The sequence below is a fragment of the Dama dama genome, chromosome 15 (genome assembly GCF_033118175.1).
Source record: "Dama dama isolate Ldn47 chromosome 15, ASM3311817v1, whole genome shotgun sequence".
Taxonomy (NCBI): domain Eukaryota; kingdom Metazoa; phylum Chordata; class Mammalia; order Artiodactyla; family Cervidae; genus Dama; species Dama dama.
In genome coordinates this window covers 11,845,913-11,867,785 of record NC_083695.1, presented here as the reverse complement: position 1 = coordinate 11,867,785, position 21,873 = coordinate 11,845,913, and the positions used below count along the sequence as shown (strand labels likewise).

The window sequence follows — 21,873 nt, the reverse complement described above, 5'->3', positions numbered from 1 at the left end:
TTTTATCTTACAGATTCTATAGTCTGGGAAATCATTTGCTCTTTAGAATTTGAATGAGTGTGTATTATATTTCACGCTCTTTTATGAAAATTTCTTTAACACTTTTAAAAATGTGAGCCATGCATACAGAAAATTATATAAAATACATATAGACAATGTAAGGAATAATTATAAAGTGAATGCCTCAGTGAGAATGCCTGGTTCAAGAATCCAGTATTCCTGGTACCCAAGAAGTCCTTTGTATGTGACTCCCTGGTCATAAACCCTTTCTTCCCCTCTTTGGGTGCCCATCAACTATCCTGATTGATGAACACAACTTTCTTGCTTTAGAAAAACTGTTCGCTACTTATGTATGCAGCTATAAGCAGCTGAGTTTGCCTATTTTTACCTGATAGATGGCACACACTGTATGTATCTGTGTGTGTCTGTTTCCTCTGCTCAACACTAGTGCCGTGATGAATATAGTGAAGCGAAAGTCGCTCAGTTGTGTCTGACTCTTTGTGACCCCATGGGCTGTTCTCCAGGCCACAATACTGGAGTGGGTAGCTGTTCCCTTCTCCAGGGGATCTTCCCAGACCAGGGATTTAACCCAGGTCTTCTGCATTGCAGGAAGATTCTTTACCAGCTGAGCCACAAGGGAAGCCCAAGAATACTGGAGTGGGTAGCCTAGCCCTTCTCCAGCAGATCTTCCCGACCCAGAAATTGAACCAGGGTCTCTGACATTGCAGACAGATTCTTTACCAACTGAGCTATCAGTGACTATAAAATTCCTATAAATTATAAGAAAACCAGACATCTCAGTTTAAAATGGGCAAATATAAATGGCCATTTTTTAAGTGGTTAAAATTCACCATTTATAGCTCTAGTAAGTTCCTTTCCTTTGCTACGAAGGCCATTCTACTGTAGGTGGAATTTCCAGCAGCTTCAGTTTGGGGTTCTTATGACAAATGCTATGTTGAGCAATCTTATGTGTGTATCTGGTACAAATGTGCAAGATTTGCTCTAGGGTAGATACGTATTTAGAAGTAGAAATGCTGGCTCTAGTGTATACATATAATACCAACTTTATAATACCAGACTGTTTCCAAAACAGATATATTGTACTAACCTACTCTACTCTTGGCAGTACATGACGTTTCATGGTGCTACACTTCTGTCAACACTTAGTATCATGAGCACTTTAATTTATTGTCAGTCTGGTTGGTATAAAATGATAGCTTGTTTGGAGTTTCCTGATTATTAATTAGACTGCATATGTAGTCATGTTTTGGCCATTGATATTTGCCCATTTTTAATTGAGATATCTGGTTTTTTTATAATTTATAGGACTTTAATATTCATCATGACACTAGTGCTTCATCAACTATACATGTTTTAAAAATCGTTTCCCATTCTGTAGCTTAGGTTTTTAAGTCTTATTTGAAGAAGGTATTATTTGATAAATCAAAAGTAATAATTTTAATGAATTAGAAGCTTTGTTATTAAAATCTTTTCTGTACCTTGATATCATAAAGCTAATCTCCTTTATTATGATTCTAAGTGCTTTCAGGGCTTGTCATCTAATATTTAGGTGCAAAATTCCATCTGAAATTTACTTTAAGGACAATGGGACAAAAGAATCCTATTATATTTTTCTACTTATTAAAAACCATTTTTTATTCTATTTTTCCTTCTGTACAGGGTTGGAACTTACATGCTCTGTTTCTATTCCTTTAGTAGTTATACTAAACAATCAATTATGCAAGCTTAAATAATGACAGTCTAAATTTAATCAATATTTTAATTCATCTCCTGGACATACAAAGAACTTATCAAGTCCTGGTGCCCATTTCCCTTCCCATCCAAACTTGAATGTTACTGTAGTCACATATGTCAATTTTACTTCACATTTTTTAAGTCAACCATACACTTATGATGGTTTTATATGGTCAAAATTTTCTTAGATTTACTAACACACTGCCACTTTCTTTTCTCTTTGTGCTTTCTTATAAATTAGACTATCAGAGACTACTTTCTCTTGAAGACTATCTTTCAGAATTACATTCACTGAGAGTCCCTCAGCATTTTTCTAAAATATTTTTATTTTGCCCTTATTCTTGAAAGATATTTTCACTGGGCATCAAACTCTAGCATGCCAGTTACTTGCTTTACAGAACTTTAAACATATCAAACTGTCTTCTGTTTTATACTATTCCACTTAGTAAGGTAGCTTTCAGGCTGTCATTCATTTGAATGTAATCTATTCATTTTGTTTAACAAATTTAAGATGGTCTGTGTCTTTGGTGTACTGCAATTTCACTACAGTTTGTCCAGTGTGTATTTTTCTTTAATTTATCCTGCTTGTGATTCACCAGAATTCTTTTTTTTTTTTTTTTTCCACCAGAATTCTTAAATCTCTGATCAGGGTCTTTCATCAGTTATGGTAAATACTCAGATATTATCTCATCAAATATTCATTATGCTTCAGTCTCTCTCCCTTTTTTCTGGAATTCTGATTTTATATATATATAAAATATAAAATATATATATATATATATAATGTAAATAGATAGATATATTAGATCTTCTTATTCCATCTTTCACATCTCTGCATCTGTTGTATATATATCCTAATTTTTGGTCTATCATTGTTGCATTCCAGAGACTTTCCTCTGTCTTGCTCTTTCAGTATACTAACTCTCCCTTCAGAGATATCTAATCTCTCCCATATGTCTGTGTGTTTACTTTAATTGCTTTACTTTGTTTAGGTCTTTTGGGTTCTCTTTCAAACATACTGGATCATTTTAAATACTTTCTATCGTTTAAAATATTAAGTGAAAGTCACTCAGTTGTGTCCGACTCTTTGCAGCCCTATGGACTATACAGTCCATGGAATTCTCCAGACCAGAACACTGGAGTGGGTAGCCTTTCCCTTCTCCAGAGGATCTTCACAACCCAGGGATTGAACCCAGATCTCCCACATTGCAGGCAGATTCTTTACCAGCTGAGCCACCAAGGAAGCCTGTTAAATATTAACCCTTTTATTTCATCAAACATAGTAAGTAGAGTTGTTTCAAAATGTGTATCTGATCATTCCAATATTTGAAGTGATTGCAAATCTATTTCTTCTGGCTCTTTGTTTTTCTGTGTAGTTTTAAATTTTTATCAAAAGCTGCTCACATTCCCTAGAAAAATGGTTTTGGGAATTTGGGGAGACTGAGGAGGAAGGAATCTCTATAGAGGATTCATATATTTTTGTCTTTGTTTTGTCATAAGGCATTTCCAGTTGCCAGTAACTTTAAAGTATATTCATAAATTGAGGGGGACTGTACAATTCAGATGTTAGAATTTGTACTGAAAATCCATGGAAATGATTATTTTGTTGCTGTTAAGTTCAACCCTGGAGTGAATTTGCTTGCATTCCCCTGGCACTGCAGAGGGTGGAACAGATTCCTTCTGGTTCATCCTTCCACTGAGAGTGGGCTCAGTGTCCCAGCATGATAAGTAAATGATCTCCCCTTTGTGACTACCTTGGCAGGCTTTCACTTCTCTTCCCCACAGTTGGAGGGCTGAAAGCTGAGGCTCAAGGTCCCCTGATTAGGTAGATGTGAAGGTTCCGTCGTTCACTCAAATTCTGACTTAATTATTCCTCATTATTTTGTCAAATTTTTAGTCACACTTGAGAAAGACTTTTTCCTTTTATTTTACTGAAATATAGTTAATTTATAATGTCATGTTAATTTCAGGTGTACAACAAAGTGATTTTATTTCATATAAATCTTCATTTTCAGGTTTTTTCCCTTATAGATTATTACAAAGTATTGGGTATCATTCCCTGTGCTATACGGTAGATCCTTATTTATTATCTGTTTTACGTAGAGTAGTGTGTATATGTTAGTCCCATCCTCCTAAAAAAGAGTCTTTTATATTTTATTCAGAATTTTCAGTATTAATCAACAGGGTCTGATTGTAATAATTTAGTCTGCCATAATATCAGAGATGGGAAACCCTCATTTGCTCTCTCTTCCCCTCTCTCTAACTTACATTGGTGTCTGAAGAGGGATTCGCACATAAAATCCTCTTTTCCTTCCCATTGATAAACCACCACCTTAACACCATACACTGAATAATCAATTCTCGGTTGCGATATTTAATTCTCACATGACACAGTCATATAAATAATTCTGTCACCTTTCTGTGTTTAACTGATTCACTAATCCCACCCTCTAATCTTGGATTAGTCTCATATTTTTGCTGATCACTCAATCTTTATAATGTACTCTTACACCTCAAAGTGCTAAATTCCTTTCTTATTCTTCTTTATCAGATTTGTTAAACTATTATTACCTTCTATACTTCTAAATGAACCTTTAGAATTATTTCCCCAAGTTTTGAATATAATTCCTTTGGAACTGTTTTGAACTATATTAAATACATAAATTTATTAGAGAGATTTGGCATTTAATAAATTTCAGCCTTCTCATGAAAAATCAGGTTATATCTGTTTATCACCACTTTCAGACTTCATTTACATTTTAATAGACTGCTGTAGCTTTCTCTATTTCTGATACTACTTGTTAAAATCATTTCTATTATCATTTTATATGTGTTGTTACTACTGTGAGTTCAATCATGTTTTTGTCATGTCTTCTATGGTTATTTTTAATGTATTAGAATGTTTTTGCTTTTCTAATTTTTTTGTGTCTCTGGTGGTGTTTATGAATTCTCTTATCATAGTTGACGTAAACTTTCTATGCATTTTGCATGAATACAATAACATACTGATAACCTACATTTTTTTTCTCTTCCAGGATCTATACTTGCCAGAACTTCTAAAACAACACTCAATTAAAGTTTTGTTCCCTATTTTAATGATAAATCCATATGTGTTTAGCTAATAACTATAATAGATCTCAGTACACTGACCATTTTAAATTCACTGTGGCATTTTATGTAGCACTTCATGCCCCAAACCTTTAAAAAGAAACTTAAGAAGCCCTGGTCCAACACTACAAACCCAGCAGATTTAGACAGCACGGGACTCAAAAAACCTAGATGATACAACCAATTATTTAAAAGAAGTAGTCTGAATAATACACATAAAAATTAGGTAACTTTGTTTGTTGTTTCTAGACGTCATAAAAATAACAAATCTGAATGTGATGGGAAAAAATGTTGAAAGTGATGAAAATGAGGGTAAAAAGGGAAAGACCATGCTAACGAGGCATATGGAAAAAGACCAACCAGGCAACCACTGGTGGAAAGTTTACTTTTATTAACCACTGAACTGTGGTAATAAACTTTGCGAGCATAACTTGTGTTGCTCATATGGAGTAAACCCACTGCTAGAGCTCTGGGTATCTCCATTTCTAGATCACTGTCCCTTACAGCAGCCTGTAGGGCACCTAATCAGAATCACCTGGGTGGACAGTCTCATAAACATGTAGATTCCCCAGGCCAAGTGAATCAGAATAGGAGAACTGAGCGTATGATGTTCCCCAGGGACTTCTCACATAAACTAAAATGTAAGGAAGAAAGAGAGAGACGACAGGCATAGGGAAAGAGAAAGAGAGTAAGACAGCCAGAGAGAGACATAAAGAAACAAAATCAAGGAGTGAAATTTCCTTGCACTAGGAAATAAATGGTATTACACCACAAAAAAACTATAAAAGGTGAATCTGAGAGTCCCTTTAAAATATTATAATTAGATGAGAAATCTTTTCAGAGAAATGAACACACACATCATATTAAATCACCTACAAGTTATGTGCTCTACATTGTACGAAGCATTTCAAAGAATACCAAAATCAAGTAAGGCAACACCTAACCCATCACAGCTAATCATACTAATAAAATGCTATCTGTGTATGCTAGGCAAATTTCTCATCAGATTTCATTGTAATTCACAGATTATTTTTACTGCAATAAATCAGAAAACATCTTCATCATCATGAAACCAAGGGGAGGGAGTTATTTCACAGATATCCATGGGAAACTCTTGGGTTGACTTCAGGCCACCCTATCACTATAGAAATTAATCTGGGAGTGTGAGTTTGATCTCGTCCCTGTAATTTTCCTGGTATAAATAATAGAGGTCTAGTTGCTGACACTACATTTGGATGTCAAGTGTCTTCTTTCTTTGCTAGCTGGCACCTCATCAGTCCCAGAAGCTCCACCTCACACCCTGCTTTTAGGTGTGTCTCAGCCCTAAAATTAATGACACAATTACATGGTGCTGAACGTCAATTATATCTCAATAAAACTGGAAGTAAAAATTAAATTCAATAATTAACAAACCCTTATTCCTAGTAAGTGATTTGTGCTTTGATTCCCTGCGGTAACCAATGCTCAATGCTTTAGCTTGAACGCGAACCACACTCAAAGGCACAGAGGTCTGAGTATGAATTCTTTTAAATTCTATCATGTTGGCTGTAATGGTGAATTGCAATTTAACTCATCTAAATTCAGTGGAACGCACTGAGCGCCCACTAGGCCTTAGGCCCTGGTGCTGTGGTGCATGTGTGCGTGCTCAGTCACTACGTTGTGTCCAGCTCTTTGCGCTCCCATGGACTAGAGCCCAGAGACTAGGACAAATGAGATCCATCTCCTGGCTGGAGGAGCTTGCAATCAATATCCCATTAAATGGTTCTCATTTGATCTGTTATTCCTAAAGAAAAAAAAACAAATAAAAAAACACATACATGAAAAGCAAGACTGGGAGACAACAGACTGCTCCAAGCTCAGTACTCAAGTGGGAGATTACCTAATCAATGAGCTTTGCTTTTCAAACTATTAAGGTTTGTAAATTGATACCAAAGAGATACACCTGCTCAAAGGGTGTTTGAAACTGCCCCCAAGCCATTTTCCTGGCGAACAAAGAAGCAATATTATTCCTTTACAGCATTTATTTTTTTTCTTCCTTCATTTCCTCCTTCCTTTTCCTCTTCTGTGCTCCAACCAATATGGCGGCCCCTTCCACAAAATCCTAGCATGCATGCTAAGTCACTTCAGTCATGTCTGACTCTGCAATCATATGGACAATAGCCCGCCCTGGCTCCTCCGTCCATGGGATTCTCCAGACAAGAATACTGGAATGGGTGGCCAAGCCCTCCTCCACAGGATTTTCCCAACCCAGGGATAGAACCCACGTCTCTTACATCTCCTACATTGGCAGGTGGGCTCTTTACCACCTGGGAAGCCCACAACATCCTAGCCATAAGTCTAAAGCCCAAGAGTCCCTCCCAAGGGATGCACAGATGTCAACCTTGAACCAAAATACACAGGAAAGAATGCCTTGAACTCAGCAGGAGACAGAGATAGAAGATGCAGAGAGGACTGTAGTTTGCCTGAACATTTAAGCTTTATTCATGCCCACCCCACCTGCTACTTGGGGCCAGCAGTGTGTGGAACTGTCTGAAGGTGGCTTATTTGAATATCCAGGCAAATTGCATTAGACTAAGTGAAGACCTGTGGCAGGCGTGCACAGCATCTGCCTTCCAGAGACTCAAAGTGTCTACACCCTTTGAGCAGGCAGCTCAGCAGTCCACTTCACACCAAGTCAAGAGATACTCCCTCATACATTATACAGCACAAATGTCTTACCACAGAATCTTTCATCTTCACGGGCAGAGGGTCTGAAGCTAAGTCTTCTAGATTTTGATGTAAAAATTTATGAAACAATTTACACTGAATAAAGGACCTGAAAATGGAAAAAATACACAGGTTTTACTTTTCAAAATATGTGCCTTAAAAAAAAATGCAGAATCTCAGGCCCCACTCTAGACCTGAATCAGAATCTGCAGTGTAACAGGATCCTCAGGTGATTCCCGTCATATTAAAATTCAAGAAATACTGCTCTAGTCTAAAAAAAGTATGTGCCTATTTCAAAGTCTGAGGGAAACAGCTTCACCTTTGACCTCACACTCACAAAGGACAAAAGTCAGTGTTCTCTCCTTTAAATTGTACATAATGTAGAAAAAGAGTAGTGTGTGCAGGTGATCACGAAGACAACGGGTGGATTTTCAAATTCCATCCAGATTAAAGTTGTCCACAGCAGGTATAGGTCCCACTGACCATCATGAGCTAGCTAAGCTCACAGAGATTCTTTATTTCGACCAGCCCTCAATATGGTAAAATATTTGTTAAGAAAATCTGTGCAAATGATATTTAAATTCTCCCATTTTCCACGTCTTTCATCTTGCTGCACCTGACAGCCTAAAATTATCATTTTTTCTACTTCCGCAAAACACTTCTATCCACTTTTATAACTTAAGTCAGGATCTCCCTTGTGTTAGTCACTCAGTCATGTCCAAGTCTTTGTGACTCCATGAACTGTAGCCCACCAGGCTCTTCTGTCTATGGAATTCTCTAGGCAAGAATATTAGAGTGGGTTTGCCATTTCCTTCCCCAGGGGATCTTCCCTACCCAGGGATCAAATCTAGGTCTCCTGCATCTCCCATAAATGTGGCCAAATGAGATGGTTGATGGTTGACTGGTACCTGAAACTATGGCATCACCTGAAGGGTTTTCAGGTCCAAAGTGCATATTTATCAACTTAAAAGATACAAAGAAAGGAAAGATTTGAAGGTATATTTTCTAGTGACTAAGGGTTATTATTAAACACATTTTAAAACTTTGGCACAGACTTCACTTTAAATCCAGAGGGCACTGACCATACTAATAACAAAAAGCAACAAAACAAAACCTTTCCTTTCAGAGAGGCAAGTCTAGTCTCCCCAGGGTAGACTTCATCCCCCTGGCATAAAGGCAGTGGTGCCACCTCATGGACCCAGAGGGCCTACTTGTCAAGGTTGGTGCTTCTCATGCAATTCCCCAAGGGAAGGTCAAAGACAGTGCCTGGGTACAAGAGGACATCTATCCCTGGCTTTGTGAGTTTTACTCCAAAAGCACCAGGGCCAAGGTTCAGTGTGTCCTTGAACTTGACCTCTGGTTTTCATTCATTTCTGGTTAGTCCTGGGTTTCTCCCACCATCACCCAGGGGCCAGCTGGTTTAACAGGGCAAGAGGTCAAGCACCCTGAGCACTGGATGAGAGGGTGAGGCTGCAGGGCCAGTGGACAGCTGTGTGTGTGTGTTACTCACAGGAGCACAGAGGGGTCGCTGCTCTGCCTGCTCAGATGGTAGGAAAGTGCAACCAAGAGGCCACAGAAAGCTGAAAACAGCGCCGGAATGTGCTGCGTGCTCCAGGGTTCCTGAGCAAAAGATCAGAGAGCCAAGTCATTCCACGGCTGGGTGTGGAAGAGCAGGATCACATTCCAGAACATACTTAGCTGGCTTCCCCAAGGTCCAGCTGGATAGACATGGTGCCCTGGGATCATTCCCACCAGTGGACATGCAAGCACCTGATGGCTCCTAGAAATCTTGCCCGTGAATGTACCAGCATTGATTTTGAGAGGGCATTTCAAACAAATTGTACACATCTATAAGAATATATTTACTTCATCTTTTTTGAAATTAAGTACAGGATTTTTATAAGATGGAACATAAACCACATGTTGCTGCTTTTTAATTCAATACAATACTTAATAACAACTATAAAGATTGCATTTATTAATATTTATTTAATCAGTGGTTAAAAGGGAGTGAGTGCATGTGAGCTCGGTCACTTCAGTCATGCCCAATTCTTTGTGACCCTATGGACTGTAGCCCGCCAGGCTCCTCTGTCCATGGGATTCTGCAAGCAAGAATACGGAGTGGGTTGCCATGCCCTCCTCCAGGAGATCTTCCCAACGCAGGGATTAAATCCGCGTCTCCTATAGATGTGTCAACATGGCATAAGAAACCAAATCAACTAGTGTACTGAGGCTCAGTGAAGAGAAAAATGGCTCGAAAGGAAAACAGCAAGATACTTGACAATTAATTGGATATCAGCCCAGATGCCAATAACCGAGGCACTGCACCCAGGGCAAAGAAGAGACGCAGGGAATATGTGTTCCCATTGTGAGCAGCACAGTGATCTGGGACCGAGGTCTTCTTCCTGATACAAGCATCATGCCTTTTACACAAAGAAGGAAACCTCTGTATATTCAGCCTTTTCAACCTCCATCAAGAGAATCTGCCGATGGCTTCCAAAAGCTGGACTGAGGAAAGGATTCCAAGACTGCTCCCTTAAGATTTTGATCCCTTAACTCACCAAGTGCCTTATTTGATAAGGACAAATTGTTCATTTTGCTTAAAATAAAAAATACAAGTGACTGAGTCAATTGTGCTCAGATTATACTTGTAACTACTCAGATGTGCTGAAGGAGTTAATGTTGTACCGGGTACAGAGAGGGGTTTCAGTTTCACAGGCCTCTCCCTCCTAGACATTAAAATGTATTCCTTCCATCTCCGCCCCAGCGAAGGTCCAGGACCTGGAGAGCAGCATCTGGAAGGAACTGAAGGCCCCCAGCCTCGCAGGGGCTGCGGAGCTGCAGCGGAGCAATCAGGTGGCAAGGCTGGCCGCTGACGCACCTCCAGGCGTCCAGTCTCCACAGGGGCTCCTCCAGCCTCTCAGATCAGTGTTTTCAGGCTGGTGCAGGGAGCCTCTGGGGTTCTGAAGGCTCCAGGGCTTTACCTGTTATTTTCCTGATTCTTCCCATCAAATTTTCTGGCGAATTCCAGAGCAGTGAGAAAAGTATTCTCTGCTTCCCTCTTCTCTTCCCTTTGGAGTCAGCAAAGCCCCCTCTCAGCCCCCTCTTCCCATGCCCAGGGACAGGGGTCCTTCTTTCTTTCTTGGGCCAACCCTCTCTTCATGCCCACGAAGTCCTCCTCTTAAGACACATCCCAACATGGAGGACAGACATCCTCTCTCTTTTTTTATTTATTTTAATTGGAGGATAATTACTTTACAATATTGTGGTGATTTTTGCCAGACATTGACATGAATCAGCCATGGATGTACATGTGTTCCCCATCCTGAACCCCACTCCCACCTCCCTCCCCTCCCCATCCCATCCCTCAGGGTCATCCCAGTGCAGCAGCCCTGAGCACCCTGTCTCATGCATCGAACCTGGACTGGCGATCTGTTTCACATATGATAATGTACATGTTTCAATGCTATTCTCTCAAATCATTCCATCCTTGCCTTCTCCTACAGAGTCCAAAAGACTGTTCTTTACATCTGTGTCTCTTTTGCTGTCTCACATATAGGGTCATCGTTACCATCTTTCTAAATTCCATATATATGTATTAATATACTGTATTGATGTTTTTCTTTCTGACTTACTTCACTCTGTATAATTGGCTCCAGTTTCAACCACCTCATTAGAACTGATTCAAATGCATTAACAGCTGAGTAATACTCCACTGTATATATGTACCACAGCTTTCTTATCCATTCGTCTGCTGATGGACATCTAGGTTGCTTCCATGTCCTAGCTATTGTAAACAGTACTGCGATGAACACTGGGGTACACATGTCTCTCTCAATTCTGGTTTCCTCGGTGTGTATGCCCAGCAGAGGGATTGCTGGGTCATGTGGCAGTTCTATTTCCAGTTTTTTAAAGGAATCTCCACACTGTTCTCCATGGTGGCTGTACTAGTTTGCATTCCCACCAACAGTGTAAGAGGGTTCCCTTTTCTCCACACCCTCTCCAGCATTTATTGCTTGTAGACTTTTGGATAGCAGCCATTCTGACCAGCATGAGATGGTACCTCATTGTGGTTTTGATTTGCATTTCTCTGATAATGAGTGATTTTAAGCATATTTTCATGTGTTTGTTAGCCATCTGTAGGTCTTCTTTGGAGAAATGTCTATTTAGTTCTTTGGCCCATTTTTTGATTGGGTCATTTATTTTTCTGGAATTGAGCTGCAGGAGTTCCTTGTATATTTTTGAGATTAATTCTTTGTCAGTTGCTTTGTTTGCTATTATTTTCTCCCATTCTGAAGGCTGTCTTTTTGCCTTGCTTATAGTTTCCTTTGTTGTGCAAAAGCTTTTAAGTTTAATTAGGTCCTATTTATTTTTGCTTTTATTTCCATTACTCTGGGAGGTGGGTCATAGAGGATCCTGCTGTGATTTATGTCAGAAAGTGTTTTGCCTGTGCTTTCCTCTAGGAGTTTTATAGTTTCTGGTCTTACATTTAGATCTTTAATCCTTTGTGGGTTTATTTGTGTGTGTGGTGTTAGAAAGTGTTCTAATTTCATTCTTTTACAAGTGGTTGACCAGTTTTCCCAGCACCACTTGTTAAAGAGATTGTCTTTTCTCCACTGTATATTCTTGCCTCCTTTGTCAAAGATAAGGTGTCCATAGGTGAGTGGATTTATCTCTGGGCTTTCTATTTTGTTCCATTGATCTATATTTCTGTCTTGGTGCCAGCACCATACTGTCTTGATGACTGTGGCTTTGTAGTACTGCCTGAAGTCAGGCAGGTTGATCCCTCCAGTTCCATCCTTCTTTCTCAAGATTGCTTTGGCTATTCAAGGTTTTTTGTATTTCCATACAAATCATGAAATTATTTGTTCTAGTTCTGTGAAAAATACCACTGGTAGCTTGACAGGGATTGCATTGAATCTGTACATTGCTTTGGTTAATATACTCATTTTCACTATACTGATTCTTCTGATCCATGAACTTGGTATATTTCTCCATCTATTTGTGTCATCTTTGATTTCTTTCATCAGTGGTGTATATATATAGGTCTTTTGTTTCTTTACGTAGATTTATTCCTAAGTATTTTATTCTTTTCGTTGCGATGGTGAATGGAATTGTTTCCTTAATTTCTCTTCCTGTTTTCTCATTGTTAGTGTATAGGAATACAAGGAATTTCTGTGTATTAATTTTATATCCTGCAACTTTACTATATTCATTGATTAGCTCTAGTAATTTTCTGGTGGTGTCTTTAGGGTTTTCTATGTAGAGGATCATGTCATCTGCAAACACTGGAAGTTTTACTTCTTTTCCAATCTGGATTCCTTTTATTTCTTTTTCTTCTCTGATTGCTGTGGCTAAAACTTCCAAAACTATGTTGAATAGTAGTGGTGAGAGGGGGCACCCTTGTCTTGTTCCTGACTTTAAGGGAAATGCTTTCAATTTTTCACCATTTATGATAATGTTTGCTGTGGGTTTATCATATATGGCTTTTATTATGTTGAGGTATGTTCTTTCTATGCCTGCTTTCTGGAGGGTTTTTATCATAAATGGATGTTGAATTTTGTCAAAGGATTTCTCTGGATCTATTGAGATAATCATATGGTTTTTATCTTTCAATTTGTTAATGTGGTGTATCACATTGATTGATTTGCAAATATTGAAGAATCCTTGCATCCCTTGGATAAAGCCCACTTGGTCATGATGTATGAACTTTTTAATATGTTGTTGGATTCTGTTTGCTAGAATTTTGTTAAGGATTTTTGCATCTATGTTCATCAGTGATATTGGCCTGTAGTTTTCTTTCTTTTATTGGTCCCTACCGCCCTGCCTGGTTGGATGGCATCACTGACTCAATGGACATGAGTTTGAGCAGACTCAGGGAAATAGTTAAGGACAGGAAAGCCTGGTATGCTGCAGTTCATGGGGCTGCAAAGAGTCAGATACAACTTAGCAATTGAACAGAAACTGCCCTGCCTATAAAGATGCTGAAGTTGCTGACATCTTTATGAAACTAACATGATATTGTAAACCAACTAGATGTCAATAAAGCAAAATAAAAATGCAAAGGTCCCCCCCCTCAGTTACGCTGCAAAGCCAGGGTGCTCTCCCCTCTCCTCCAGTGCCGCTGTCAGCCTTGCAGGAGGCTCCTCACCAGCCAGTGCTTCTGTCACAAGGGGCACCTCCTCACAGCACAGGCTTCAAGGCAAGCCGACATGGATTTGAATCCTAGTCCTGCCACGGATGAGCTGTGTGGCCTTGGTTAAGTTACTTTACATCTCTGAACACTGTGTTAGCTTGCTGTTCTTCAGAAAATAACACATACACAAGGGTTGCTGCAAGGGTACTTTTCTATACACCTGGCCATTTTTTAAAGTTGTTGGTATGAGAGGTTCTGTGCAGCCTCTACTTGGTGACTGGTACCCAGTGCTCTGTGCCAGACTGTCCTGGACTGTTTCCTCTCCTTCTATCCACAGTCAGCTGGTCCTAACGTGTTATCGATGCACCTTGCAACACACCTCCAGTTGGTCCCTTCCTTTCATTGCATCCAACATGGTCAGCCGTCCACTGCCTCATTCCAGGGCTATTGCTAACAGCTTCATAATGGGAAGATCTAATGATGGTCTCCACATCCCTCCCTACAACAGTTCTCACTCCACTAACCGCATGATTCATCCCCCTTGTCACAAAAGAGTGGGCCTCCTCCCATTAAATGCAGATCAGTCACATGATTGTCCTCCATCAGTATTTTTCAGAGATTCCTATTGCCTACCAAAATAATCTACTCCACAGGAAGTCAATAAGTCAGCTAGGATCTGGCCCAAGCTCAATTCTTCAGCCTCCTTCCACACATTTAGGAGATTCACAGCAGCAAAACCATAAAGATGTGTTGCCTCCTGCCCCCATCACCCCACCTTCTTCATGTACAACATTTCATCTGCCCAGAGATCTCTTCCACCCTGAATCAGAGTTCATTCCCTCTGCCTGGTGAACTCCTATCCATGCCTCAGTGCCCAGTATAAAAAGTCCCACCTGTTTGGTATAATCTCTCTGACTTCTCAGACAAATAGAAGCTCTCCCCTTGCATCAGAACCATCTTCAATACACATCTACTTCAGTTTTTAAGATATCTTAGTCCTGTTACTCATAGGCATGGGTACGACTTGCCCTGTGGGGATTCCCTGAGGAGGGGCAGTTTGCATCTCCCTTGACCTGTACTTGGCACCAATGTTACCACATCAACCCATCCTTGAGAGAATGACTACATAATCAGTTTTCATGAGTACATTCATCCCTCTTCTATGACCCCTGTGAAAAAAATGTTTCAACAAGGAAAGAGGGTGGGGCTGGGAGTGAGTGGGAGGAAGGCTCAAGAAGGAAGGGATATACGTATATTTGCGGCTGATTCACATTGTTGTTCAGCAGAAAGTAGCACAACACTCTAAAGCAAATATCCTCCAATTAAAAAAAAGAAAAAGAAATATTCTTGTGCATTTCACCACCTTCAATATCACCTTGGCAGAAAGGATTTCAATAATAAAGATATACAAAACATTGTGTAGATTTTTTAAAAAAGAAAGAAAAGGTGAAGAAAACAGGTAGCTTAGATCATGTGGGCCAGGCAGTGAAATGCCACAGAAATGATAGACTATCAGAGCAAAGATATCTCATGACCTTAAAACTATTTTTTTCATTCCAACCACACCCCCAGTGACAGACAATTTATTCTGGAACTTGGGAGTTTTAGTCTTTCCTTGCAAGTTCATCCAACCCACATTTACTGGCCACCTCCCAGGTGCCAGACACCAAGGAGCACAACTCTGCGGAGGACAGCACAGGTGTCGAGGGAGGGAAGAACACGAGTAACTGTGATTAGGAGTGACAGGCAACGGATAGTGAAGTGTCTGGTGCTGGGTTCTCACTGGGCAGGAAGCAGAGGCTCCAGTGAGTCCAGACAGTGGCATTTAAGCGCAGCCTCGCACAGAAGAAATGCAGAGAATACCGTCCTTCCCCTGTTGTGGCTTCTGGGAGGACCAAGCTGGGTTGTGGGGGCGCTGGGGGTGCATGGAGCTAACCCCTGCCATCCTTACCTATACCCTTCCTCTCCCTGCTCTGGACACCCACCTGCACCTTCTCCTCTTTCCTCTCATACTTGGTTGTTACAAAAACATGGACAAAAAGTTTTCTGAAAGAGAGAAACCTGCTAAATGCCATTTCCTCCCTCTGATTTCTCTGTGCTTGCCTCTTTGCATGTTTATTCACAATTTCGTGAAGGCAGAGGGCTTCCTTTCACATGCAGCTCATTTAAGAATGCAAAAAGGAAAAAATAACTATGAGAAGGATTTAGTAACCATGACCATGAAAATAATGGTCCCTGAAAGGAACAAGGAGAAACAAGTCAGGAGAATATATGTCAGCAGAAGTGGATTCCAGGCTCATCACTTTCTGGAATGAATGATTCTGTGGAAGGGACTTAGCGGTTCAGCTTCTGCTTCTGTAAAAAGGTGACAATGACACCCTTCCTGAAATACTGCTGCAATGCCTTAATAATATTTGAAATGGCCTTCCATGCTGCAAAGTAGTATGCCGATGTTAGTTTTTTATTAATTGGAAAAGAAAGGGCACCCATGATGGATGGTCTTCACAGACAATAAATTAAAGTGAAACTAAATATACTTAAATAATTAAGTTTACCTACTTTTATTCACCCAATACCCTTATCTAATTCTCCTCTCATTTACTCTCCACTTAATTAAATCTCTGCAGTGCAAACGTGAAAGGACAGCTCCTAGTACTGAGGGACCCTCCCTCTTTACCTACTAAACTAGCAGTTGGCAGGCAAGAGAACGGGAGGTAAAAATATCTAATAGGAAACAGTGGAGCTAGAGGGGAGGGACATTGTCCCCATTCCTTCTACTTCTTAGTATTTATCTCAGCTTGTCACTACAGGTCTGTATAAAGATCACTTGATTAACCTGTGATCCCTCCACTGGGTCGAGCCCGTTGACAGCAGAGACTCATGTTTCACCCCAATGTATTCTGAACACTCTGCACAGGGCCCAGGCCCTGAAAGGCCCTTAATAAATACGTATGGTACCGATGCCCTGGATTTGAGCAACCGTTACTTCCTTATCCTGTGATGCAGACCTAAGAAGGGAACTGCCTGGATCATTTTATTCAGGTTATCTACACAGACACAGAAGGTTGGTTTTTCCCAGTGCAGAGCAGTAGTTAAAAGCATGGGCTCTGGTGCAGGACTGCCGGTTCCCTCCCAACTCTGCTGATTATTAGCACAAAGATACTGGGCAAGCTTTTAAGCTTTTTAGGTGGTACTAGTGGTAAAGACTATTTCCCTAGTGGCTCAGATGGTAAAGAATCTGCCTGCAGTGCAGGAGACTTGGGTTCGATCCCTGGGTTGGGAAGATCCCCTGGAGAAGGGAACGGCAACCCACTCCAGTATTCTTGCTTGGAGAATTCCATGGACAGAGGAACCTGGTGGGCTAAGATCCCACCTGCCAATGCAGGAGACATAAGAGGTAGGATCATTTGTTAGATGACTGAACAGCTCTGTGGCCACAGGGACAGAAGAGAAGGGACAATATTTCCTTTAACAATGTAAAAATGAGATGACGCCAGAGTGGCACAGTTATTCTTCCAAGAAGCAGGGTGAGATGAAGGTTGGCAAGGAGTTCAAATTCCAGGTGTGGCTGTGCATATTTCCTACCCCAACCTCAGATCCTCAAACAACTCTTCCCAGAAAGAACCTGGGCTCCCCCGAGCTTGGGCAGACTGCAAAAAGGCAGACCACCTGCATCTCCCTAGGCTTTCTACTGGCAACACCTTCAAGCTCCAAGTTCTTAGCATTGTTCATTTTTTCAACAGATACAGTTATTTAATATATAAAATAGGAGGCAAATTTCTCAGGGAATCAAGGCTAGAAAATAATATTGGATATACATGAGTTATTTTTTCATGTTCAGAATGCCAACATTTGCAAAACCATGCCATCTTCAGGAAAGATTATTTTCAATTTGGAAGAGATCTTCTAACTGAGCTAATATCATCCCTTCAAATTATTAATCAAATAATAATATAGGGAGAATGGAAGAGACTCACTAAAAGTGGCAAGATCAGTACCCAGCCCCTACTTCAGTGCACTGTATCTTACACCACCCTAAATACTTCTACAGCCAAAATGTGCAAAGTATGTGGACATCTCATGACTTCCCATTTCAAAAGGCTGGGTATCACTATAATTGATAAGAGCTCCCAGCTTTACAGGTTATTTTGTTATGGTATCTCTGCCATTCAATAATATTGGACATCTTTTTAGATAAATGCCTGTTTTAGGGTTTGTTATAACACATGGTAGGGTGATAGCCCAAAGGAAGAAGTTATTTGAGAGGGGCTCAGAGGCAGATTTCTAGAGGCCTGACTAAAGAGTGTGGTTGCAAAGGAATGAACCTGAGAAGAGCATATTACAAATCATGCAAGGGTATAATTCTTCAAGGCTGTATGAACCTGCATTCAAGCATGGTCTGGGTATGCTATAGAATGTGTACTGCTAGGTTAATTATAAAGGTGCCATTCTAACCCACAGACTTAGAGAATGAATTTATGGTTACCAGGGGGGGAGGATGGGGGAAAGGGATAGATTGGGAGTTTGGGATTGACATGTACACATTGCTATATTTAAAATGGATAACCAACAAGGACCTACTGTATAGCATAGGAAACTGCTCAGTGTTCTGTGGCAGCATGGATGGGAGGGAGTCTAGGGGAGAACGGATACATGTATATGGATGGCTGAGCTCCTTTGCTGTCCAAATGAAACTATCACAAAAGTTGTTATACTCCAATATAAAATAAGAAGTTTAAAATAAAAAAAATTTTAAAATAAGAAAGATTTTAAAAGGTACCACTCTCAAACAAATATGAAGTTCACAGGAAGAGTTAAGCATGCAGAAAATACACTGAACAGAGATAACCTTTATGGTTTATCAACCCCAAACTTTCTACACTGGGAAGAGAGACAGCTGGGTGCCTCTGACTGAAGATAAAACTAAAGGAAATAATCTTTGACATCAGCAAGGGAACCTGGATGTAATTTAAGGAAAAACTTCCTGACATTGATGACTCAATAAAGTACAATTAAGGAAACATTAGCATTTCCGTTTCCCAGTTATTTTAAAACACAGATATTTTCCATGGAGAGTTAAGAGACAAGCTTGCCTGAGAAAGAAGGAAGAAGAAACCTGTTGCAAATGTCTCTTTTTACGCTTTCACTGCATAGGAATAAACTGTTTTAACAGCTCTGCAATTTAACACACAGACAACTAAATAAATAAATTAAGAACAAGAAGGAACTATTCAGGATCATTTTACATAATTATGATTTGGGGTGGGGGGAACACAGCAAGATAAAATGGCTTTGTCCATTTCTTCCATTCCTTTCTGCTTAACCTCACTCCATTCCTTTCTCACTTAATCCCCTCCAGGCTGCTCAGTCCCGAGTCACCAAGTCACCACACCTACAACTCCCTCCAGGGCCTCAGCTTGCCTCCCTGTCCAGGCTCTTTGGGCAGGACTGCCCAGGACAGGTGGGAACCCTGTAAAAGACTAACTATGGGATAGACGGGGCTTTCCACAGACTCAGGAGCAGCTAAGGAGCCAAACTTCTAGCAGGAGTTGAGCCTGTCAAGTTCAGAAATATAGTTTTCTATATAATAATATATATATTATATATATTAAAATATAATAAATATTTAAATATATTTAAAATATTAAATATATTTTAAATAATAAAATATAATAAAATGCATTTGAGGATGTTTATATTTTTTAATTTTTAAAATGTATTTTAATAAATAAATAATTTATTTGGCCACACCGTGCAGCAGGTGGGATCTTAGTTTCCCAAACCAGGGATTGAATCCCTGTCTCCTGCAGTAGAAGCAGGGAGTCTTAACCACTGGATCACTAGGGAAGTCCCAGGATATTTTCATTTTAATTTTGGGATAGAGGAGAAAACACTGACACTTGAGAAAGAACAGAACCACAGATATGAAGAAGGATTTTTAAAGAAAACAATCAAATGCACTGGGTATTTTATCTGAAAGTTTCAGTTCATTGCTCAAATAGTCTTATTTCTGCAAAGAGAAGTGGAAAGGAAGAGAGGAGATGCTGACTGACATTTTTAGTGGATTTTTAAAAATATAGTAGAACACCCTACATTTAAAAAATATTTTCATATTTTAAATGTACATGTATGTCTTGAATTTTATATAACTATATAAAATTTATTTTACTCACACACATATATACAGAAATGTACACAGACACACAAATACACACACACACATATATACACACACAAATACATATATTTTGAGGGACAGAGATAAGATTTTAAACCTATTATGCACTGATATGAAGTGTATATCATGTGACAGTTTGCTTCAAAAATCAATGTCCCTAATTTGCTTTGAGAGGAGTCTCATGGGCCCCTGAATTGGGAATGATATGGATTGATGAGTGCTGGCTTCATAAAACTCCCACAGGTTTTGAAATATTTTTATGAGGTAGAAATAAAACTGTCTAATAGTCCTACAATTCTGTGGTAGATTTCATATGCATTTGGGAATTCTTTTGATGAAAATGCATAAGGAAGTTCAGCTTTGTATGAAAGTACCTCTCTAAAGAGAATCCTACTTTCAGCATTTTTTTTCTGCAAAATCTGAGACATCTCTATGATGGAATTTACAGGGCAAACAGAATTTGGTCATAAAGAGAAGCAAATGGACCAAATTTCACTTTGCTATGCCCTTCATATCAGATTCACACAGTCATTTTAAGGGAAAAGCAATAGATTTTTCTTAGCCCATTACACATCAGGGCATTTCTGAATCCAGGTTTTCATATATCCTAAAATAAGACCTAGATCATATCACTTTGATATAAGCCCTATTTCTAGGACTATTTTGACATGAATCTTATATTGAAGTAAAAGAAACTCTGTGCCCCTCAAGTTCCCAGAAGATCAGATTCTGTTTACATCTCACGGCTATGGGTCACCCTGCGGCGGGCAGGCACTTCAGAGCGTGCATGGGCACCTCCAGAGCCCCCCGCACCCAGCGCTCACCCCACAGCAGCCCCTGTTGACATCCCCATGGTCCCGAACACCCAGCGGGCAGCCCCAGGGCCTAACAATGAGCCTAATTCATAACAGCCAGTCAATATGTGTTCAGTAAGTAAATAAATGGTCACATTAACAAATACTATGAGTAAGACTTCACTGTCTGCCTAAAGAAGATTTCCTTATTTCATACCTTTTTTCATTTCACACGGTGTGGTCAAACAAAGCCAATTTGACCTTTAAGAATAGGTGCTGGGGGAAAATGAGCTCACTCGCTAGCAAGAAAGACTGACAGGCACTACCCAACATAGATAAATGTAGATAAATAAGCGGACATGCACACAGACTTTCTGGAAAATACTGACTGGCGGCTCAGTGGTAAAGAGTCCACCTGCCAATGCAGGAGATGTGGGAGATGTGGATTTGATCCCTGGGTCGGGGAGATCTCCTGGAGAAGGAAATGGCAACCCAGTCCAATATTCTTGCCTGGAAAATCCCAAGGACAGAGGAGCCTGGAGGGCTACAGCCCATGAAGTTCCAAAGAGTCAGACACAACTTAGTGACTAAACAAACAAACAAAACCACCCAACATAGATAAATATAGATAAATAAACACACAAACACACATACACACAAACTTTCTGGAAAATACTGCCATTTACCTTACTTCTCATAGCCGTCTTCTCTGTTATCTGCATTTATTCAATCCAAAAGTTTGTAGAGTATCTTTTAGGCAACAGTGGACTTTTTATAGAATATGAAAAAAACCATATATAAACCATAGTCATGACCTTTAGGAGCTCACGGTCAAACTAGGGGTGAAGAAAAGTACTTACGAACAATATCGACAAAAATAGAACCGATGTACCAAGCAAAAGCTTGACTAGCCACTTGACATACACTGTCACGTTCAGACTGTAGCCCACCTTTAAAGGCAGGGATCACATTTTAAACATGACGAAACAGAGGCTTCTACTGTACTAGTTATTGTGGGAGTATCTGTATTTCCCACAGAACTAATTATATTCAGAATAGATAAGAACCGACATGAACACCAAAAGGACAATAGAATTTTGGAAGAGAGAAAGATAGACTCCCACTGGCATGGCCAGGACTAGCATAGTTTTCCATCTCTACTGGGACCACCACTGCTCATAGCGCAGGCCTGGAAT

The 21,873-nt window shown here is 39.9% G+C and overlaps 1 protein-coding gene across 1 annotated transcript in view; it reads right to left on the bottom strand.

Moving 5' to 3' along the window:
- Nucleotides 1-21,873, bottom strand: part of PCNX2 (pecanex 2) — a 300,345-nt gene that overhangs the window by 162,183 nt on the left and 116,289 nt on the right. The window contains exons 16-17 of the mRNA XM_061162994.1: nt 9,080-9,189; nt 7,582-7,678 (exon numbers count right to left, since the gene is read on the bottom strand). Coding sequence (XP_061018977.1) covers nt 7,582-7,678; nt 9,080-9,189 — 207 coding nt within the window. The remainder of the gene's footprint in view (nt 1-7,581; nt 7,679-9,079; nt 9,190-21,873) is intronic.